Genomic DNA, 19,569 nt, shown 5'->3' on the forward strand with positions numbered 1-19,569 from the left:
CTGAAATTTAGATTCTTGGGACTTTATGGTGATTCATGATTCACAGCCATATGACATTAGCAGGAGAAAACTAATGTCAAAAATATTAGAGAATCTTTAGGGCATTGAAAGCCTAGAACAATGACTGGCTCTGGGATCTTTGTTCTACCTAGCTCCCAAGGTTGCTTTGAAGATCAAATGAGATAACATATTTACAGAGCTTTGTAGATCCTGAAGCCTACTTAGAGGGAACCTATTATTATTAGGGAGTCTTTTGAGCTTTCAGAGATTACAGGCATCAGAAGGTTGGCCAAAGATCCCTCATATCTTCAGAGCAACAAGGAGGTTCTAAAAGGAAAACATCAGGGATGGCATTTCTCTGGGATCTAAGATCCTTTCATGAGAATGGTAGTTAGTCCTAGTCTCATTTGGTTGCCACCATTTAAGTAGGCTTTCATCTAGCTGGGATAGTTTAGATATGGTCCCATTTTGACAGCAGAAGATGGAACTAGATGATATTGGAAGGCCCTTTCCAAATGTGTTATTTTATAATTCTATGGTAGATAATTTTATATTTCAATCCTGCTTATGGGGGGGTTTCATATTATGGAGTGAAATAAATGGGTGGTTAGCTTGTCTGACGTTAATGGCAATGAGAACACCAGTATCGAGGGGATAAAAGTACTCCTGGAGTTATTATGGTATTTTGCTACGTGGGAGGAAGTAATCTCCTTTAGATTTTGCTGTCTAAGAGAACACAGTCCCTTGTGTATCTCATTAGGTGTGGTGGTAGAGTGGAAACTAGAGATCTGAGTTAGCATCCTCTTTTGCCATTTACTTCCTGTGTGACCTGTGAGCAAGTGATTTTAAGACTCTGGCTTTCATCTACAAAATGAGATGATTAGACTAGCATCACAGATAGAGCTAAAGAGACCTTAGATATCATTGGTCCAACTCAATTTAGTAAGTGGCAGAGCTGGTTTCAATGTAGTTGCTTTTCTTCTAGAGGCAGCAAGGTGGCACAGTGGATAGAGAGCCTGGTCTGGAGTCAAGGAAGAAGACATCTTCCTGAGTTCAAATCTGGTCCCAGAAACTTACTAGGTCTGTGACCCTGGGCAAGTCATTTGACCTTGTTTCCCAAGTTTCTTCATCTGTATAATGAGTACCTGGAGAAGGAAATGGCAAACTACTCCAGTATCTTTGCTAAAAAAACAAACCAAAACAAAACAAAAATCCCAAATGGGGTAACAAGGAGTTGAACACAACTGAACAATAACAATCTTTTCTTCTAACCCATTCCTTTTTCCACTGATGATTTCAAAGATCCCTTTCTGTCCCAAAAGTGATCTCTAGAACTTCATTTTGAAAAAAAATTGTACATTAGTTAACTCAGGCTATAACTGATACCCTAAATAGCTACTTTCTAGCTAGTACCAAAAAAGCGATTCTTACCCTTTGTAAAATGGACTCTTTTGTAATTCTGTATGAAACCTTCTTCAGAATAAAGGCTAATAAATGGAAAAAATTAAATATATACAATCATAAAAAATACAATTCTAAAAATAAAATAATTATCGATTATTTTGAAATTTAATTATCAACTTATTATTTTAGAAAGAGTTTACAGATCCCAGGTGAAGAGTCCTTGCTCTAGAAGGTATCAGCAATTAGGGACTGGGGCTGACTGCTGAAAAGAGCATTCCTTTCTCTCTCTCTTTTTTTTTTCCACATAACAATTCTCAAGCTGCACTTGGCCCTTTTGTGTTAATTTTTGCTGTTCTAGTTTATGTTTGATTTTCATTTTGACCATATTTAGGATCTCGGGTTCAGATATGGAAAAGATCTTGGAAGCCATTCAGTACTAACCCCTTTTTTGACAAATAAGGAAATTTGAGTCCTGAGAGGTTATGATATGCCTGGGACCACGCCGGTAAGAAGTATCCTACTAGAGATTTGCACTTACTTCTTTTGACTTCAGCTAAAATACTGTTTCCACTCCCTTATGTCATTTCATATACAAATATCGGAGAAGTCCCGTGATTTGAATTTGTGATGGCATTGCTCTACTTATAGAGGCAACTGTTGGTACAGTGGGTAGAAAGCTGGGTCTAGAGTCAGGAAGACCCAAGTTCAAATTTGGCTTCATGTACCTATGAATTGGTGATGCTCACTTAACCTCTGTTTGCCTCAGTTTCCTCAGTATAAAATGGGGATAATAATAGCATCTACTTCTAAGGGTTATTTTGAGATTCAAATAAAGTATATCTTTTAAAGGAAAGTATTGGAGGCAGCTGGGTGGATCAGTGGATTGAGAGCCAGGCCTAGAGATGGGAGGTTCTGGGTTCAAATTTGACCTCGGACACTTTCTAGCTGTGCAACTCTGGACAAGTCACTTAACCCCCATTGCCTGTCCCTTACTGTTTCTCTGCCTTGGAACCAAGACACAGTATTGATTCCAAGACAGAGGGTAAGGGTTAAAAAAAGAAAAAGAATAAAGGAAAGAGAGAAGACACTGGGATTGAGAGGACCAGGGGAAGGCTTCCTGTAGGAGGTGAGAATTTGGTTGGGACTTAAAGGAATCCAGGAAGGTCAGTAGTCAGAGTGGAGGAGGGAAAACATTCCAGGTATTGGGGACAGTCAGAAAGAATGTCTGGAGTTGAGACTTAAGAGCTTTGATCAATGTAATGAAAAATCCAAGATCCGAGAGGATCCATGATGAAGCATGCTACCATGCCTCCCGACAGAGAGTCAAGATGCAGAACAAAATATACATTTTTGTATGTGACCCTTATGTGAATTTGTTTTGCTTCGCTGTGCATATTTTTTTTGCAAGAATTTTGTTTTCTATTTTTCTTTTTCCATTTATGATAGTGGCAGGAGAGAAAATAAATGCTTATTAATTGAAAAAAAATAATTTGAAAAAATTTAAATATGGATCTTTGTTTAGGGGAGAAGTTTGAGGCCATTAACAGCACTACAGTTTCTTAAAAAAAAAAACCTCAACAAATCTTGCCATCTTCCCCCTTCTATTCAATTTTGGTCCCATTTTGTTGTCTTGGCTTGCCATCCACGATATACATACTTGTAGATGATGCTTTATGGACTTTCTATCCATCTATAGCCTTCACAACAGATATTTTCTGACTACTTGGTTTTTCCTATGTGGCTAGTTAGAGCAGATTTTTAAATGAAGGTCTGCAATGTTTGATACTTGATTCAATTAATATAATATTATGCACAAACAGAGGCATCTGGAAAACTTCACATGTACAGAGGAATCCTTTTCCACGTGTCTCTAGATCACACATCTTCCATAACAGTGGAAAATATCTATGGTGAAATGCATGTCTGTTTCATGATTCTTTTGATGTTAAAAACCATAGGGTAACATTGCACAAAGTTATCTCTGTTTTGACTTCTTTTAAAGAATCTTGTATATCTTTTCTGTCTGAACGTGAGATGTCTGGATGGAGAAAAGCCTGAAAGTGTTTTCCCTTTAATTCTTGCAGAGGAGGTGGGGATGAAGCATGGAGTGGAAGTCAGGCCAGTGGTTTGGAAGGCACAGGTATTATCAGGGATGTTGGGTTCAGGGTTCCAGATTATCTCTGTTGAGACCTGAGGGGAGGTGGTGGCAATAATTTCATCCATCTGTCACATGCTACCTCAGGGTACCATGCTGTTTTAGCTCACCTGACTTACCTGAACCATTGGTAGAACTTGGTTGGCAATTGGTGGGAATGGTTGGCTCTTTCTCCATATAGATTGTTCTTTTGAATGATGGCTGCCATGATGGAGGCAAGTCACTTAATAGGGAAAATCACGTAACACTGTTTGCCTTAGTTTCCTCATTTGTAAGATGATCTAGAGAAGGAAATGGCAAACCACTTCAGGATCTTTGCTGAGAAAACCCCAAATGGTGTCATGAATTGTACACAATTGATATGATGGAACAACAAACAAAAAGCTCCCAATTTTCTTTTGGAACTAATCTCAGTGAGATGGCACTAGTATTTAGAGACCCTGAGAAAGGCTTCTTGTAGAAGGTGGTATTTTAGCTGGGTCTTGAAGGAAGTTAGGGAAGTCAGAAGGCAGAGATGAGGAGGTAGAGAATTCCAGGCATGGGGGACAGCCAGTGAAAATGCCTGTAGTATTTTGTGCAAGGAATAAAAAGGAGGCAGGAGGCTAGCATCATTGTATCAGAGAGTTCTCAGTTTGGAAGTAAAAGGGGGAGGAAGAAAGAAAAGAAACATTTATTAAGTATCTACTATGTGCCAGGCAGGGGCAGCTAGGTGGTGCAGTGGATAGAGCACCAGGATGGGAGTCAGGTCAAATCTAGCTTCAGGTACTTTCAGTTTGGGTGACTTTGTGCCAGTCATTTAACTCCTATTTATCCCAGGTCCTCAGAGGTAAAATGAGGACACACTAGAGAAGAAAACAGCATTCTAGGGTCTTTGTCAAGAAAGATAGAGTTAGATATGACTGAACAACAATGAAATGTGCCAGGTACTGTGCTAAGTGCTTTACATATATTATTTCTCTTGTTTTTCACAACAATTTTGGAGGTAGGTGCTATTATATTTCCCAGGAACCTGAAGTGGACAGAAGTTAAATAATACAAGGTTACACAGTTAGTAAGTGTACGAGGCGGCATTTGAACCCAAGTCTTTCTGATTCCAGGCCCATTGCTCTATCTCCTGCAACACCAGCTGATACAAGAAGACTAGAAAAATGGCTCTGATTATTGCTGATGAAGAAAAGAGCTTGTTAAAGAAATGTATTCAGATCCTTTCCATTTTTCATCTTTTTATTGTCTTCCCTCCAGCTACATGCTTAAATGCTTGTTTGAGCTTCTCGCCAAACCTTCTGTGAGTTGTTTATCCTTCCACAGTTTTATGAGACAATTTTTCCATTATTCTCCTCTGTGAGATTTTATAAATGGCGGATAATCCCAACAGCTCCTCTTGGGTGCCATATCTTTCCACTCAACCCACGACACTTAGAATTAATGTTATTTGCTCAGACATTTGAGGAAAGAGCAATGATGTGAGAAGAAATAGATCCTATCAAGAGAAATAAAAAGGGAATTAGGAGCTTTTTGTTTGTTGTTCACTCATATCTGTCATGGAGGATTCTTCATGATACCATTTGGGTTTTTCCTTGGCAAAGATCCCAGAGTGGTTTGCCATTTCCTTCTCTAGCTCACTTTACAGATGACAAAACTGAGGCAAACAGGTGAAGTGACTTGCCCAGGGTCATGTAAAAGTAAGTGTCTGAGGTTAGATTTGAATTCAGGAAGATGAGTCTTCCTGACTCTTGGCCCAGCTCTATGTACTGTGCCATCAAGCTGCTCTAATTAGGAGCTGATTTAGGCTTTAAACAACTTTGATAGAAAAAATACATTTTTTTAAACCCTCACCTTCCGTCTTGGAGTCAATACTGTGTATTGGCTCCAAGGCAGAAGAGTGGTAAGGGCGAGGCAATGGGGGTCAAGTGACTTGCCCAGGGTCACACAGCTGGGAAGTGTCTGAGGCCAGATTGGAACCCAGGACCTCCCGTCTCTAGGGCTAGCTCTCAATCCACTGAGCTACCCAGCTGCCTCTGAAAAGACATATTTTTAAGATTTGGGGTAACACTTCCCAGATGTGTGACCCTGGGCAAGTCAGAACCCCAAATGCGTAGCCTTTACCACTTTTTTTTTTGCCTTGGAACTGATATTTAATATTGATTTTAAGACAGAAGGTGAGGGTTAGAAAAAAAGTTGGGGTGGGAAAACCTACCCTATAATGAAAAGAAAAACAATTTTGAAAGAATTAAAAACTGTTCAAAACAGTGATCAATGACTATCGGGCCTGATGAGGAGGCAAGGTGGAAGTGCATACTGAGTCATGAATTTTCTGACATAACCAATAATTTGATGGGATTTCCTTGACCATGCTCATTTGTTACATCACAGTTTCTATGGGAATAGGACAGAGGCCCAGTTTGTAGGAAATACTTTTTTTAATTTGATTTAATTTCTTCCCAATTACATATAAAAATAGTTTCCAGCATTTTTCAAAGAAAATTGAGTCTCGAATTCCACCCCTCCCTCCCCTCCCACGTGCCCACCCCTGTACCTCTGTTGAGATGATAAGCAATCTCATAGAGATCTGGCTTTTATTATATGAATTATTTGATTATATGAATTATATGAATTATATGAAATTATATGAAACATTTTCCATATTAATCCTTTTGTGGACGGATACTAGAATAAAAAATTAAGAAAAAAGGTGAGAAAAGGTTGCTTTCATCTGGATTCAGACTCTTATCAGTTCTTTTCCTTTGGAAGCAGATGGTATTATTTTTATTATGAGTCCTTTGGGATTATTTTGGATCATTGTATGGCTGAGAGTAGCTAAGTTAGTCACAATTGTTTGTTATACAGTATTCCTGTCACTTTGTACGAGGTTCTCCTGATTCTGCTTATTTCACTTTGCTTCAGCTCATGTAAGCCCATGCTTTTCTGAGCTCCTCATTTCCTAACTGTGTGACCCTGGACAAGTCACTTAACCTGCACTGCCTAGTCCTTAGAGCATTTCTGTTTTAGAACCAATACATAATATAGATTCTAAAACAGTAGGTAAAAGCTCTATTTAAAAAAATACAGTTTCTAGAGACCTTCTGATCAAATTAAAGTTGTAAATAATCCCAAATAAATTGGTTCTTCAATTAATTTGTCACTCCAAGTTGAGGCTTTGGAGAAAAAATTCTTCAAAGGAAATGAACTCAGACTGATTAATAAAGGCAAAGTGGGGAGATTTGTCACAGGAAAAATTGTTATTGCACTTTGAACATCTGACAAACTGGATATTAGCTCTTTATCTTTGGAGTTGACACTTAAAAAAATGTTATAAGCAAAACTAAAATGAGTAACTTGGAGGGTCTGTTTATATCCTATCTAGGCTTTCCGGTTTTTGTTGGGAATTTCAAGTACATTTCACAAATAAACCTAGGATTGGCAAGCAGTGCTTAGGACACCTATTCTTACATAATCCTAGGGGCCCAGGTGCTAAACTTCAGGTGATTCCACTGAATTAATCTCTGTATTATTAAGTATATCTTACCTAGAAAGGCAGCATTGGCTTGAAGACAGACAGGAGACCTAGATTCTAGTCAGCTACTATGTGTAACCCAGATAAGTTACTTGGGCTTCTTTGGGACTCGGTTTCCTTATATGCAAAAAAATGGGATTTGAGCTAGACCAAGAGATCTTAACTTTTTTTTTTCTTTTTTGTCAGAGATCTACTTGGCAGTCTGGTGATGCTTATTCCTCCTTCCTCAGAATAACATTTTTAAATGTTTAAAAGACATAGAACTATCAATGAATCCAATCATATTAAAATGTACCTGTTAACAGTTTTTATAAAAAGGTCCTGGATTCCAGCTTAAGAATCTTTGACCTAGTTGATTCCCAAGGTCCTTTCAGCTCTAAAAGTTCCTTGTTCTTTTTTTTTTTTAATTTCCTGGTTGCTTTCATTTAGTATGAACAAAAGTGAAACCAAGATTCATTCGAGGAAGAAGTATCAGATTGATTATTCAGTTTATGCCAGCTAACAACATATTCTTCAGATCTTCTCTTTATATTTACCTAAAAAAAAACCTTTATACTTTAAGCAAAAGAAATATTTGCAAGATAGTTGAGTAAAGACATTAAAACTTAAGTTATCTAAGCAGTCTATTGTAGCAACATAAAGCAAAACAACAAAAAGAAAATCCTGGAGAACAGTCAAGGAATGTGAATTTAATTCTTAAGAATGTTGTGGACACTTTTCTTGCATTCATCAGTGTATAATAGACTTGTCATCACTGTGAAACTGACTTGTTCTTTGGCTAGCAGATTCCCTAGAATCCTGAAATGGTGAGAGGAAAGATGGGATATAAAAGGGACCATTTTTGAGAAATTACTCACTGTAAGATTAATAGTAATAATAGCCTAATAATATGTAGATAGAACCATTTAGTCTGAGATGATCAAAATCAGGTGTCGGCATCTAAATGAGGAATCACTGCAAACAAGTCTCCACAAAGCCATAAGAATTATTACCACATTCAGAAGATGAAGAGATAGAGGAAAAGAATACTTTTGTCTAAGGCTTTATTTTTGGCTAGGCTACCCGTGCAACCTGGCCATTGTGAAAGTACGTAATCAAAATTTGGGGACCACTGATACTTGTCTTCTGGATTAGTTTTGACCCATTCCTGGGGCCATGAATATGGCTTGCAATATGCCCAGGAAACTGATCCTACATGGAATGACTCAATTGGATCTCTCCAGTTATTAAGTTGTCTAGGATTTAAATTGGGACAATGAATCCCTGGAGTGATATCTGAAATTGAAGCAGTTTGACAGAATTCTCCAGGACCACATTGGCAAGCCTAGAGATGGGAGGTCCTGGGTTCAAATATGATCTCAGACACTTCTTAGTTGTGTGACCCTGGGCACATCACTTAACCCCCACTGCCTAGCCCTTACTATACTAGTCTTCTGTCTTGGAATCAATACACAAGTATTGATTCTAAGACCAAAGGTAAAGGTTAAAAAAATAAGACCTCATTGGGTAACCTCCTGACTCTTTCCTCCTCATCCTAGATTCTCACATCCTCACTTAAATTGAGCTAAACCAACTCTTGGAAAATGGATGGAACTATCTTAATATCCACTTAGTTATTTGCCTTCTTGCTCCCAAATTGTGGTCCCTCCCCCTAACCCTCAATATCATTCCCACTTCAATTGATGTCTCATTATTAGAATAACATTTTTTTCTATTCCAAAGAAGAGACCTTGGATATAAAAACAGTTATACATGGTCTTCTCTAGGGCTCTTTTTCATAGATGTCTTGTGTCAAACTAGTATGTAGCTCAAACTCCATCCACAATTTTTCACATTTATTCATTCATTTGATGACAAATAACTTGAATGTTGAATATATGTTTAGGTCTATGGTATGAGAAATGACAAGTTGCCTTTTCAAATTCTACCCATGCTTCTGACCCTTCAAAAACATTGCTTCAATCTATCTTTTTAATCTCTATACATATTATTCCTCTTCCAGTACTCTGTGGTCCACCCAAATTTCCTTTCTGTTCCTCACACACAACAATTCATATCTATACCTTTGATTAACTAACTTTCGTGTCTGGAATATACTTTCTTCACCTTAAAGTTCTAGGGGGCAGCTGGGTAGCTCAGTGGATTGAGAGTCAGGTCTAGAGACAAGAGGTTCTAGGTTCAAATCTGGCCTCAGATACCTCTTAGCTGTGTGACCCTGGGCATGTCACTTAATCCCCATTGCTTAGCCTTTACCACTCTTCTGCCTTGGAACCAGTACACAGCATTGATTTCAAGACAGAAGGTGGGGTTTTAAAAAAAATGAAGCTCAACAAAAAACTGTAAATTGGGGGTTGTTCATCAATTGGGGAATGACTGAACAAGTTGTATTATGTGATTTTAATAGAATGCTATTGTGCTATAAGAAATAACATGCATTTTGGGAAAATCTGAGAAGACTTACATGAACTGATGCAAAATAAGTGAGTAGAACCAGAACATCGCATACATTAACAGCAATATTTTTTGATGAACAACTGTGATTTACCTAGTTATTCTCAGCAACACAGTGACCCAAGATAATTAGAGAGACTTATGGTAAAAAATGTCATTTGCTTCAGAGAAAGAATTGATGGAGTCTGAATGCAGACCAAAACATACTATATTTTACTTGCTTTTTTTTTTGTTTGAGATCTCTTCTGCAAAATGACTAATATGAAAAAAATATTTTAAACGATTGTATATGTAAAATCTATGTCATATTGCTTATGGTCTGGGGAGGAGGAAGGTGGAAGGTGGAAGGAACAAGCTAAGGAGAGAGAGAGAGAGGGTGGGAAGGAAAGCAAGAATTTGAAACTCAAAAATTTTTTTAAATTTTAAAAATTGTTTTCACATGTAATTGGGGGAAAATAAAATATTATTAAAAAAATACAAAACGAAGCTCACCTTCTGCATGAATCTTTTTCTAATCCTTTCAGCTGCTAGTGCCCTCAATCTACCTTGGATTTAATTCTACTCATCTTCTTTGTGTGTATTCTGTATATATTTCGATATGTCCTTTTGCCACTATTAGAATAATTGTTTCATTTCCTATATTTCTATCCCCAGTACCGAGCACAATGCTTGGCATATATTAGGTGCTTAGCAAATGCTTGTTGATTGCTTGAATTCCATGATTTATTAATGACCTAATTTGTATAAGGCACTATTCTAGTTACTGAAAGCAAACATTAAATAGTCCTTGTCCTCAAGCTTAGAATCTAGAGTTTTTAGTTTATAGATCATGTATGGGAGAGATTAAAGTCACACAGATAGTATGACCATACCAATTCTTTTTCTGGGGGGAGGGAGCATTGTATATGTATATATATGTGTGTGTGTGTGTATGTGTATCTATATATGTATCTACATATATGTCTATCTATACATATGTATGTATATATGTATATGTGTATCTCTATATATATGTATATTATGTATGTGTATTTATAGATACACACATACTATCTGTGTATATAGAGATCTAGACATATAGTAACTTCTTGGAAAAATTGTTGGAGACCAAAGTATTCTGAAACCCAATTACTGCTGAATATGGCTTAGTGCTCTCCCTACAACTTGCCTCTGTGCCTGAAAGAAATTGAGATTTTAATTTTTAGATATGCCCACTAATTCACCTAAAATAGAGATGACCTTCATGTTTGGGAAAATAAAATAAAAAAACCCAATAATCTCACCAGGAGTTTAGTTTTCATACTTTTTTGTGGACAAAAAGATTCTTTTGTTGGTAATGGACTGAGAACTTTAGTTGGTAGAAAAAAAAGTGATTGGGGTAAGGTTAGGGATTGTGAATAGAGTTAAAGGTTCTACCTATATGTACACAGTGTTCCTTCTCTCCCTGATGCAGCAGCACATTTGACATCACCTATCAAATGAGAGCTAGAATCTACCCATCTTTGCAGTGCCAAGAAAGTCTCATCATTATCAGCTGGCAAAATGGATGGGATATCTCTTACTCTGCCTCTGATCTCTGATAAGTGGAAGGTTTTATCAAATATGAAGCATAACAAATTTCCTAGGATCCCCAGGCTTATGTTCTTAGAATGCTCTTTCTCCATTTTCCCTCTCCTAATAAATCAACGATGAGTTAGAAGTATTGGACAGACTGATAAACGTATCATATATCTGTCTATTGGGTGCGCTATCTACTGTGCCACATGTGCAATGAATGCTACTCATTTCTGTATCTACTTCACCGTCCAGTGTAGATTTTATGCAGGGTAATTAGTTGAATAAATGAATTAATAGAAATCTAAGATATTATTTTAAGGTTAGGGCTGAATTGATGTTAACCATATAGTGGCCAAGATTGAATTTTCGGTCACCAAAATAGACTTGGTGACTCATAATTTTAAAATTTTGTACTCTGAGATATATTTCGCATCTCCCTGTAGTCCCAAAGTTCCAGAAACAGTTCTCATCTTTATACCATTGCAGAATCTGGTATCAGTGTTTTTGTTGACTGTATACAGTCACACTTCTGGAGTGACCAGATCTGTTCATTTCCAATTAATTATCTATTTGGTTATTTTTTAAAAAAACAACCCTATTTGGAAGGAACTCCCTCCTTGATGTTAGAGTAATTTATATTTTTAAAGAGTTCCCTCATTACTGGAAAGCTGAGGGTTTATCCAAGATCCTGTAGCATGTGTGTCAGAGAAAGAACCTGAATCTAGGTTTTCTTGATTCCAAGGCTGGCCCTCTAGCCACCACAATTCTAAGCTGCCTCTTAGAATTTGGTATTATTACTCTTTGAATAAAATACATATAGACCATTGAAGCTGAAGTTATTGTGTAAATCTGTAAAGAATGAGATTCTAATCTAGTATGCCTGGGAAAAAAACCCTCAAATAACACAGATGAATTAAAATGTAGAAACTTTGCAAAAAATGTATTGCTAAACTGTTTTAACTTTTTTGATAGATTTAATGACTTATTTACCTGCAGGTAGCCAAGTGGATCTTAAACTTTTTAAAATACTGTTTTAGCAGGGCAAGTAGGTAATTCAATGGATTGAGAGCCAGGCCCAGAGATGGAAGCTCCTGGGTTCAGTTCTGGACTCAGACACTTCCTAACTGTGTGACCCTGGGCAAGTCACTTAACCCCCATTACCTAGCCCTTACTATTCTTCTTCCTTGGAACCAAAACAAAGTATTGATTCTAAGATGGAAGGTAAGGGTTTTAAAAAGAAAATAATAAAGACCATTTTAGGCATAAAGGTAGAAGGAACAAAGGGAGGGAGGATGAGAAGAAGCATATACATTGTCACAATGTGAAATTCACTCTGGAACCTATTTTCTCTCTTTTAACCACTGGAAGTTCTGAGAATACACCTATAATCTTTACTTTCTGACAGCCATGAATCTAAAAAAGACTGAGCATCCCAAATTCTTCACCCAGCTGCTAGAGTAATTTTCCTATAAATTACAGGTCTGATGAATTCATTACCTGCTCAAACATTGTCTATGCTTCTCTATTGTTTCTAAGATGGAATGCAAACTCTTTCCCTAGGCATTAAGACACTCTACAGTCTCATTCTAGCCTATCTTTTCAACCCTATTTCTCATTACTTCCCTCTCTGCATTCTATGTTTACTAACCAGAATGCACTACTCATTCCTTTGACTGAATGCAATGTCTCCTTTCATTTGTGGGGTCTGTTTCCCAAGCCAAGCAAGCAGATTCATTTCCATCTTTCTTAATATTCTCCTATATCAAGATTTAACTCAGGTGCCACCTCCTCTTTGAAGCTTTCTTACCCTCCCCATCCTCCAGCGTTCCCTTAAAAAAACAACCTCCCCTTCCATTTTGGAATCAATATTGTGTATTGGTTCTAAGGCAGAAGAGGAGTAAAGGCTAGGACTGACTTGCCCAGGGTCACACTGCTAGGAAGTGTCTGAGGCCAAACTTGAACCTAGAACCTCCCATCTTTAGACCTGACTCTCAACCCACTAAGCCACCCAGCTACCCTGGTTCCCTTTTCTTAAAGAAAGCATTTTGTCTTGATCTCTTCTTTGCTTCTATAGCATTCTGTCTCCTTTTATAATTATTTAACTATATAATGAATCCTCCTCCTTGGGGGTAGAGGCAGTTGTTTTTAATCTTTGTATCCCCAAACTTTAACCCAGTGTTTTACATTTAGAGCACGTGCTCGATCTCTTTGTTGATCAACTCTGAATTCCAATAACTTCAGGCTGCTTGGGTATGAAGGAAACTTTCTACCGGACCTAGAACTTACAGAAGAGCAGCAGGCAAAGACTAAAAAGGGAAAGAAGAAACGAGGACCGAGGAAGGGGAGAGGGGATTGTTTCATTCAGTATACAGCACCCTTTTTTCTAAGGGTAAGTTACAGGAACGCAAATTTAAATTTGGTCAAAAAGAGCAGCGATTCATCAGCGACCAAATAGAGCTCACTATAGAGCTCGGGAAGCCTGGAGCCCCCGTTAAAAGGTAACTCCCTTCTCCGTGTCTTGTTCTAGAAATGTCCTTCTCTGTAAACGAGGGCTTTGGACGGGATTGTATCTCGGGTCCTTCAAGAATGCGTTTCTGAGCAAAGGTGCAGTTCAGGACAGGAATGAGATTTAAAGATATAAGATGCCCTAAATAAGGCCGTGCAAATTGAAGGCTGAGAAAGAAGAGCAAAAGGAAAGAAGACCTTTACAATAATATAATTTTGCAGGGAATAACAAACTCCCCAAAGAAAGGCAGGTGTTGGAACCCTGAAAAACAACCCAGGAGCTACATAATCAGTGGCTGCAAAAGAGGAAAGAGACTGGAAGACAACTATCTACCTCCGCAGGGGGCGGGGTGCTGCCCCAGGACACACCCCCGAACTCGGACTGAGCCCAAGTTCCGGCTTTGGCTGCCTGCTCTGACTGCTCCAGTGTCTGTCCCGCACACACCGTCGTAGAGGCCAGCATAGGCACTCCAGACTCCAGCCCCTCCAGGTGTCTGCTTAAACCCAGGACTTCTCTCGCCCTACGGACATCCAACCCTCCGGCGCAGCCATGACTGACCAAGCAGGCTTTGACACCAATGTCAATACCCTGACCCGCTTCGTCATGGAAGAGGGCAGGAAAGCCAAGGGGACCGGCGAGATGACCCAGTTGCTTAACAGCCTCTGCACTGCTGTCAAAGCCATCTCCTCTGCCGTGCGGAAAGCAGGCATAGCCAATCTGTGAGTGTTTGCCGTGCTGCCCTCCTTCGAGAGCTCTCTTCCCTTCCTTCCCTTTCTGAGGCAGCCCCCAGTCCCAGTCCCACTCGTCCAGAGCCTCCCTCTAACCCCAGGGCCCTAGATCCCCTTATCTCCCTCCTGAGACAACGCTTCCCTTCTCCCCCTTCTCGCAGGGTTCACCTTTCAGGGCCAGTCTGGCGTTGTCAATTTGCGGTACGGATATTTTAAAAGTTTCAAACCCTCTTGTGTACTCAGAACTTTGTTCAACTGACAGAAAAAGTCCTGGTTATATGGCCTGGGTGGATGCTACTGCTTTTTAAGCACTGTTCTGAAGTCCGTAATTTTAAAGGATCAGATATTTTGATGTGAAAAGAGGTCATTGTTTTACAGATGAGGAAACTGAGTCTAAAGAGCATCAGTGACTTGTCCAAGGCCAGGAAAGTAGTGACAGATCTGGGATTCTAACTGAAGTTTTTTTTTTTTCTTCAAATCCAATGTTCTGTCATTGCTACACTGATTTGTCAGTGAGAGGAATGTAGACTAAAACACCTTATTCTAGTCTGAGTGGAAATCATATGGGATGGAGAGGTGAAGAGTTTGTTTCCCCTCAAAAGGGTGGCTCTTGGTTCTGGACTGTGTTTACAGAAAAGATGAGTGCTGAAAGGGACCTACCCTTCTTCCAATCTAAACCCCTCATTTTTACAGATGAGCCATACTAAGGCCCAGGGAGGTTCACAAAGGTAAAGTGGGTGGGATATTTTCAAAGCTAGGTTCACTGACAGTTTCAATGCTGCATTGCAAGTCTTCTTGTGAGAAATGAGTGGATACTTGGGGCAGAGGAAGAAGCTAACTGTATCCCCTGACATATATTAAATGAATGGCTTTGGGCTGAAGGTCGTTTATCCATCCATAAACATTTATTAAAAACCTTCTATGTGCCAGGGACTGTGCTAAGTGTTGTGTATGTACATCAGCTCTTTCCCTTGCCATTCATAATAAAACTAAACCTTATGGTAAACTTGTAGGGTCAAAAATCCAACTATAAGTGGGCAGCAATGGTTACAGTTACTACTTTAAGCCATTGATGTTTTGTTAAGCAATTGGGTGCTTTTGGGTAAATTGGGTATTTGGGTAAATAGCATCAATAAATTGGGTAAATTGGGTAAATAGCATCAAAGCTAGGGTAATTTGCAAGTATCTCCTACTATATACATCTTCTCAGATAATCACCCTACATTTTATCTTATTTATGAATTTACATTTTTGTATCTTAGCTACCCTTAATTCGAGTCATGCCAATATATATCTTTAAGATATGTCAAACAAATTTCCCCATAGTTTGCATAAACATTTGTTATAGTTTTAGATCTAAAAGCATCCTCAGAGTAGCCTAGACCAGCCCTTTAATTTTACATTTGAGGAAACAGAACCCAGAGTAGTTAAACATTTTGCTTAAGATTATGCAGTTTGTAAGGATGAGACCTAGAATTTGAACCTGGGTCTAAGATTAAAAAAACCTAAGCATTCCTCATTGCATCCTATCACACTATCTGCAGGTGACAACAGTGAGCACTATTTATCTGAAGGGAATCTTTGCCCTTGCTAGTTTTCAGTCATATTTCTAGTCCTGAAGATCATGTAATAGTTATATAAGCCTCCAAGAAGGTGTTGTTCTCACATTCTGAAGTCTCATAAATGACAAGAAAAGATAAGTCTCCCTAGACATGGTTAGAAACAGGAGTGAAGAGAATCAGTCTCTCTTCTTTGTTTCCACTTAAACTTTGGCCTCAGCAGTCTTTAAATTCTATTTCTAATCATTCTTTACCTTAGGTAACATTGTACAGTTAATCCTTTTACTTAATGGAAAGTGATTGGACCTGTGATTTCATTAATATAGAGAATTTCCTGGGTTCAAGTCCTCCCCTTTGCCCCAGACTGACTGCAAGATCCTGGGCAAGTAATTTAACTTCTTAGTGTCCTAGGTAAACTGTCTACCTATGAGAACTATTACTCCTAAGCCTTTTTATTGTTTACAAAGCATTTGATATACATTTTTTTATTTGATCTGTACGACTAACATCCCTATGAGCCAGACAGTTCCAGTGTTATTTCCATTTTTCCAAAGGGGCAAATTGAGACTTAGATTGTTGTTCAAGATCACAAAGTTATTAATAAGCAGAGCCTGAACTTTGGTCCAAATCTTCTGCCTACATTTTTGTCATACATTCAGTCATTCAGTCATATCTGACTCTTTGTGACCCTGGGGACAACCAATGCTCTCCATGAGGTTTTCTAGGCAGAGATATTAAAGTAGTTTGCCATTTCCTTCTCCAGTGGATTAAGGCAAATAAAGGTTAAGTGACTTGACTAGGGTCACACAGCTAAAAAGTGTCTGAGGCAGTATTTGAACTCAGGATTTCCCAACTCCAGGCCCAAAATTTTATCTACTCACTGATCCATGTAGGTGTCTTACCTACAAACATAGTACCCAATAATTTTCCTGCTATAGTACACTAGCAAGTGGAATGAGATCTACATTTGAATGGCAGGGCATTTGAAATTAAGTATACTTTTCTTTTGGAAAAAAGTCAATTACTTCAATTTGGGCTTAGAAATTAATTTGTTTTGCCTTTTATATTCTGTCCCTCTAATTCCAGTTTTCTAGACTTTTTTCAACAACTTAGAAAGTAAATGCTTGTGTGTGTGTTTAAAGTAGCATCTTCCATTTGAATGATTTAGGTAATTGCCTCAGTTCTTTGTTCCACTTTGACAATAGCCAGCCAAGGAGCTCCAGTTGGCAGTATTCCGTTTTTTGATTGCAAAATCCACATGGCAGATTTTTAGACCAGATAGACTCACTTGTTACTGTTAATAATAATAGCTGACAGTTATAGAATGTCTTAAGATTTGCAAAATACTTTATATTTGCTATCTTGTTTGTACCTCACATAAACCTTGTAAGATGCACATGACAGGGATTTAGTCCATTTTGAGGGTTTCAGGGGCTAAATTACTTGCCCAAGATGACATAACCAGCAAGTGTCATAAGAAGGATTAGAACACAGGTCTTCCTGGCCTCCAGTCCTTGACCTCTGCATACTAGATCAGAGGTGTTAGATACAAGCTTTGGCTGCAACTGTTGGGAAGGCTGCTAGAACCAGACTAAAATGTAATTGGGAAATCTTCAATAAAAAATAAAAATATGATGAAACATAGATAACATATTTTGAAACGAATTGAATATGCCCCACAGGGATCCTTTTGTTCTGTGGCTCTCTTCTTACCATTTTCTATTTGAGTTGGACATCACTGCACTGGACCATGCTGCTGTTGCTGCTGCTTAATAATTAATTATCTCTAATTAATGATGATTAATGAATCTTTGGGGGGAAAAACTCTCTTATGTTTTGTCTTAGAATCAATTGGTTCTAAGCACAAGTGCTAAGCAATAAAAGTTAAGTGAGTAAGTATCTGAAGTTGGATTTGAAAGTAGGCCCTCTCATCTCCAGACCTGCTCTCTGTCCACTGAGCCATCTAGCCCCCGCAATTAGACTGATTAAATTAAATTAAACTGTTTCTTGAAGGAAACTATTCTAATACCAAAATGCATTCTTAGAGAGACAGCCAAGTGGCTCAGTGGATTGAGAGTCAGACTGGGAGATGGAAGGTGCTAGATTCAAATCCAGTCTCAGACACTTTCTATCTGTATGACCCTGGGTAAGTCACTTAAGCCCTATTGCCTATCCCTTATCACTCTTCTGCCTTAGAATCCATACGTAGTATCCATTCTAAGACAGAAGATAAAGGCTTAAAATAAAGAGTAGTGGGGTGGGGGATGCATCGGGAACTAATGAGCCCTTTAGACTTGCTGAGTTTTATATGACACGCAGTTTGGAAATGTCTAAAAGGCAGTTGGTTATATAAGATGAATGATCAGGAGAGAGAAAATACTTGGAAAGCCCAACTTCTGATATCTGCTTTATAGCATCCCTCTTTTTTTTTTTCATGATTCAGATCAAATATTTCCTATATGAGATCTTATCCAAGTTCCTTGTGCCCTCCCTCACTAATTACCTTGTATTTAACTACCCTGTATTTATTTTGCATTTATTCTAGTCTATTTGTATATGTATACATATTATCCCCCTGTAAGCTATTTGAGAATATCAATGTTTCTTTTCTTTCATTCTTTTTTTTATAATTGTATCTCTAACACCTAGCCCAGTACCTCTCACATTACAGTTCTTTGATAAATGTTTGTTGATTGACTGATATATAGATGTGGGAGTCATCTACATAGAGTTGATAATTGAACTACATAGAATTGATAAGAGAACTGATGTAGAGTGTAATGTGAAAATAGAAGAGGAACAAAGACAGAGCCTAAGATATACCACCATTAATGAGTGTGACATGCATGATGATCCAACAAAGGAGACCGAAAAGAAGCAGTCAGACAGATAGAAGGAGAAACAGGAGAATAACTTAACAGGGACGGTGGTATCCAATGAGGATTTGGGGGGGGGTTTGTCAGATAGGAGATTTTAGTATTTTAATAGGTAACAGGAAAGGGACCGTTAGATAAGGAGAAACTGAAAATTTAAAAGAGATGATGAGTGTGGGGGCAATCTGCTAGAGGAAATGGGAGCAGATGGAATTAGGGTTACATGCAGAGGGGTTGACTTTGGTGAGAAGAGCTATCTTTTAATTTAAAGACTAAAGAAGGAAATTGTGGGGAATGAAGTCAGGTTGATGGGAAATCAAGGGAAGAAAGTAAAGGGAAGAACAGGTAGCACTTGGTATATGACCAGGAGAAGAAGTAGACTGAGTTGAAAATCACAAGTATGGTTGGTCTATCTACTATCTGTCTGTCTATCTATCTATCTATCTATCTATCTATCTATCTATCTATCTATCTATCTATCCATCTATCCATCCATCTATCTGTCCATCCATCTATCTATCTATCTATCTATCTATCTGTCTGTCTGTCTGTCTGTCTGTCTGTCTGTCTCTGTCTGTCTGTCTGTCTGTCTGTCTGTCTTTGTCTCTGTCTTTCTGTCTGCCTTCCTGTCTATCTATCTCACTTTGTAACCAACCTTTTTAAATGACTGACATATCATGGACCCTTGCTCAAAGCTTTCCTAGTTTGGTACCGCTGGAATTCAACACTGTATTGTAACAGAGCCTTCAAACACCAGCGTGGGATTTTAGGGATAACAACAAAATAAATAACAAAACTTTGTATAAATGCTATTGTTACTAC

The 19,569-nt window shown here is 38.3% G+C and overlaps 1 protein-coding gene across 1 annotated transcript in view; it reads left to right on the top strand.

The window, feature by feature from the left end:
- Positions 1 to 13,988: 13,988 nt before the first annotated feature.
- FBP1 (fructose-bisphosphatase 1) overlaps positions 13,989 to 19,569 on the top strand; it is a 34,370-nt gene continuing 28,789 nt past the window's right edge. The window contains exon 1 of the mRNA XM_001367643.5: positions 13,989 to 14,306. Within this exon, the coding sequence (XP_001367680.1) occupies positions 14,137 to 14,306 (170 nt within the window). The 5' untranslated portion in view covers positions 13,989 to 14,136. The remainder of the gene's footprint in view (positions 14,307 to 19,569) is intronic.

This window comes from Monodelphis domestica, chromosome 7 (genome assembly GCF_027887165.1).
Source record: "Monodelphis domestica isolate mMonDom1 chromosome 7, mMonDom1.pri, whole genome shotgun sequence".
NCBI lineage: Eukaryota > Metazoa > Chordata > Mammalia > Didelphimorphia > Didelphidae > Monodelphis > Monodelphis domestica.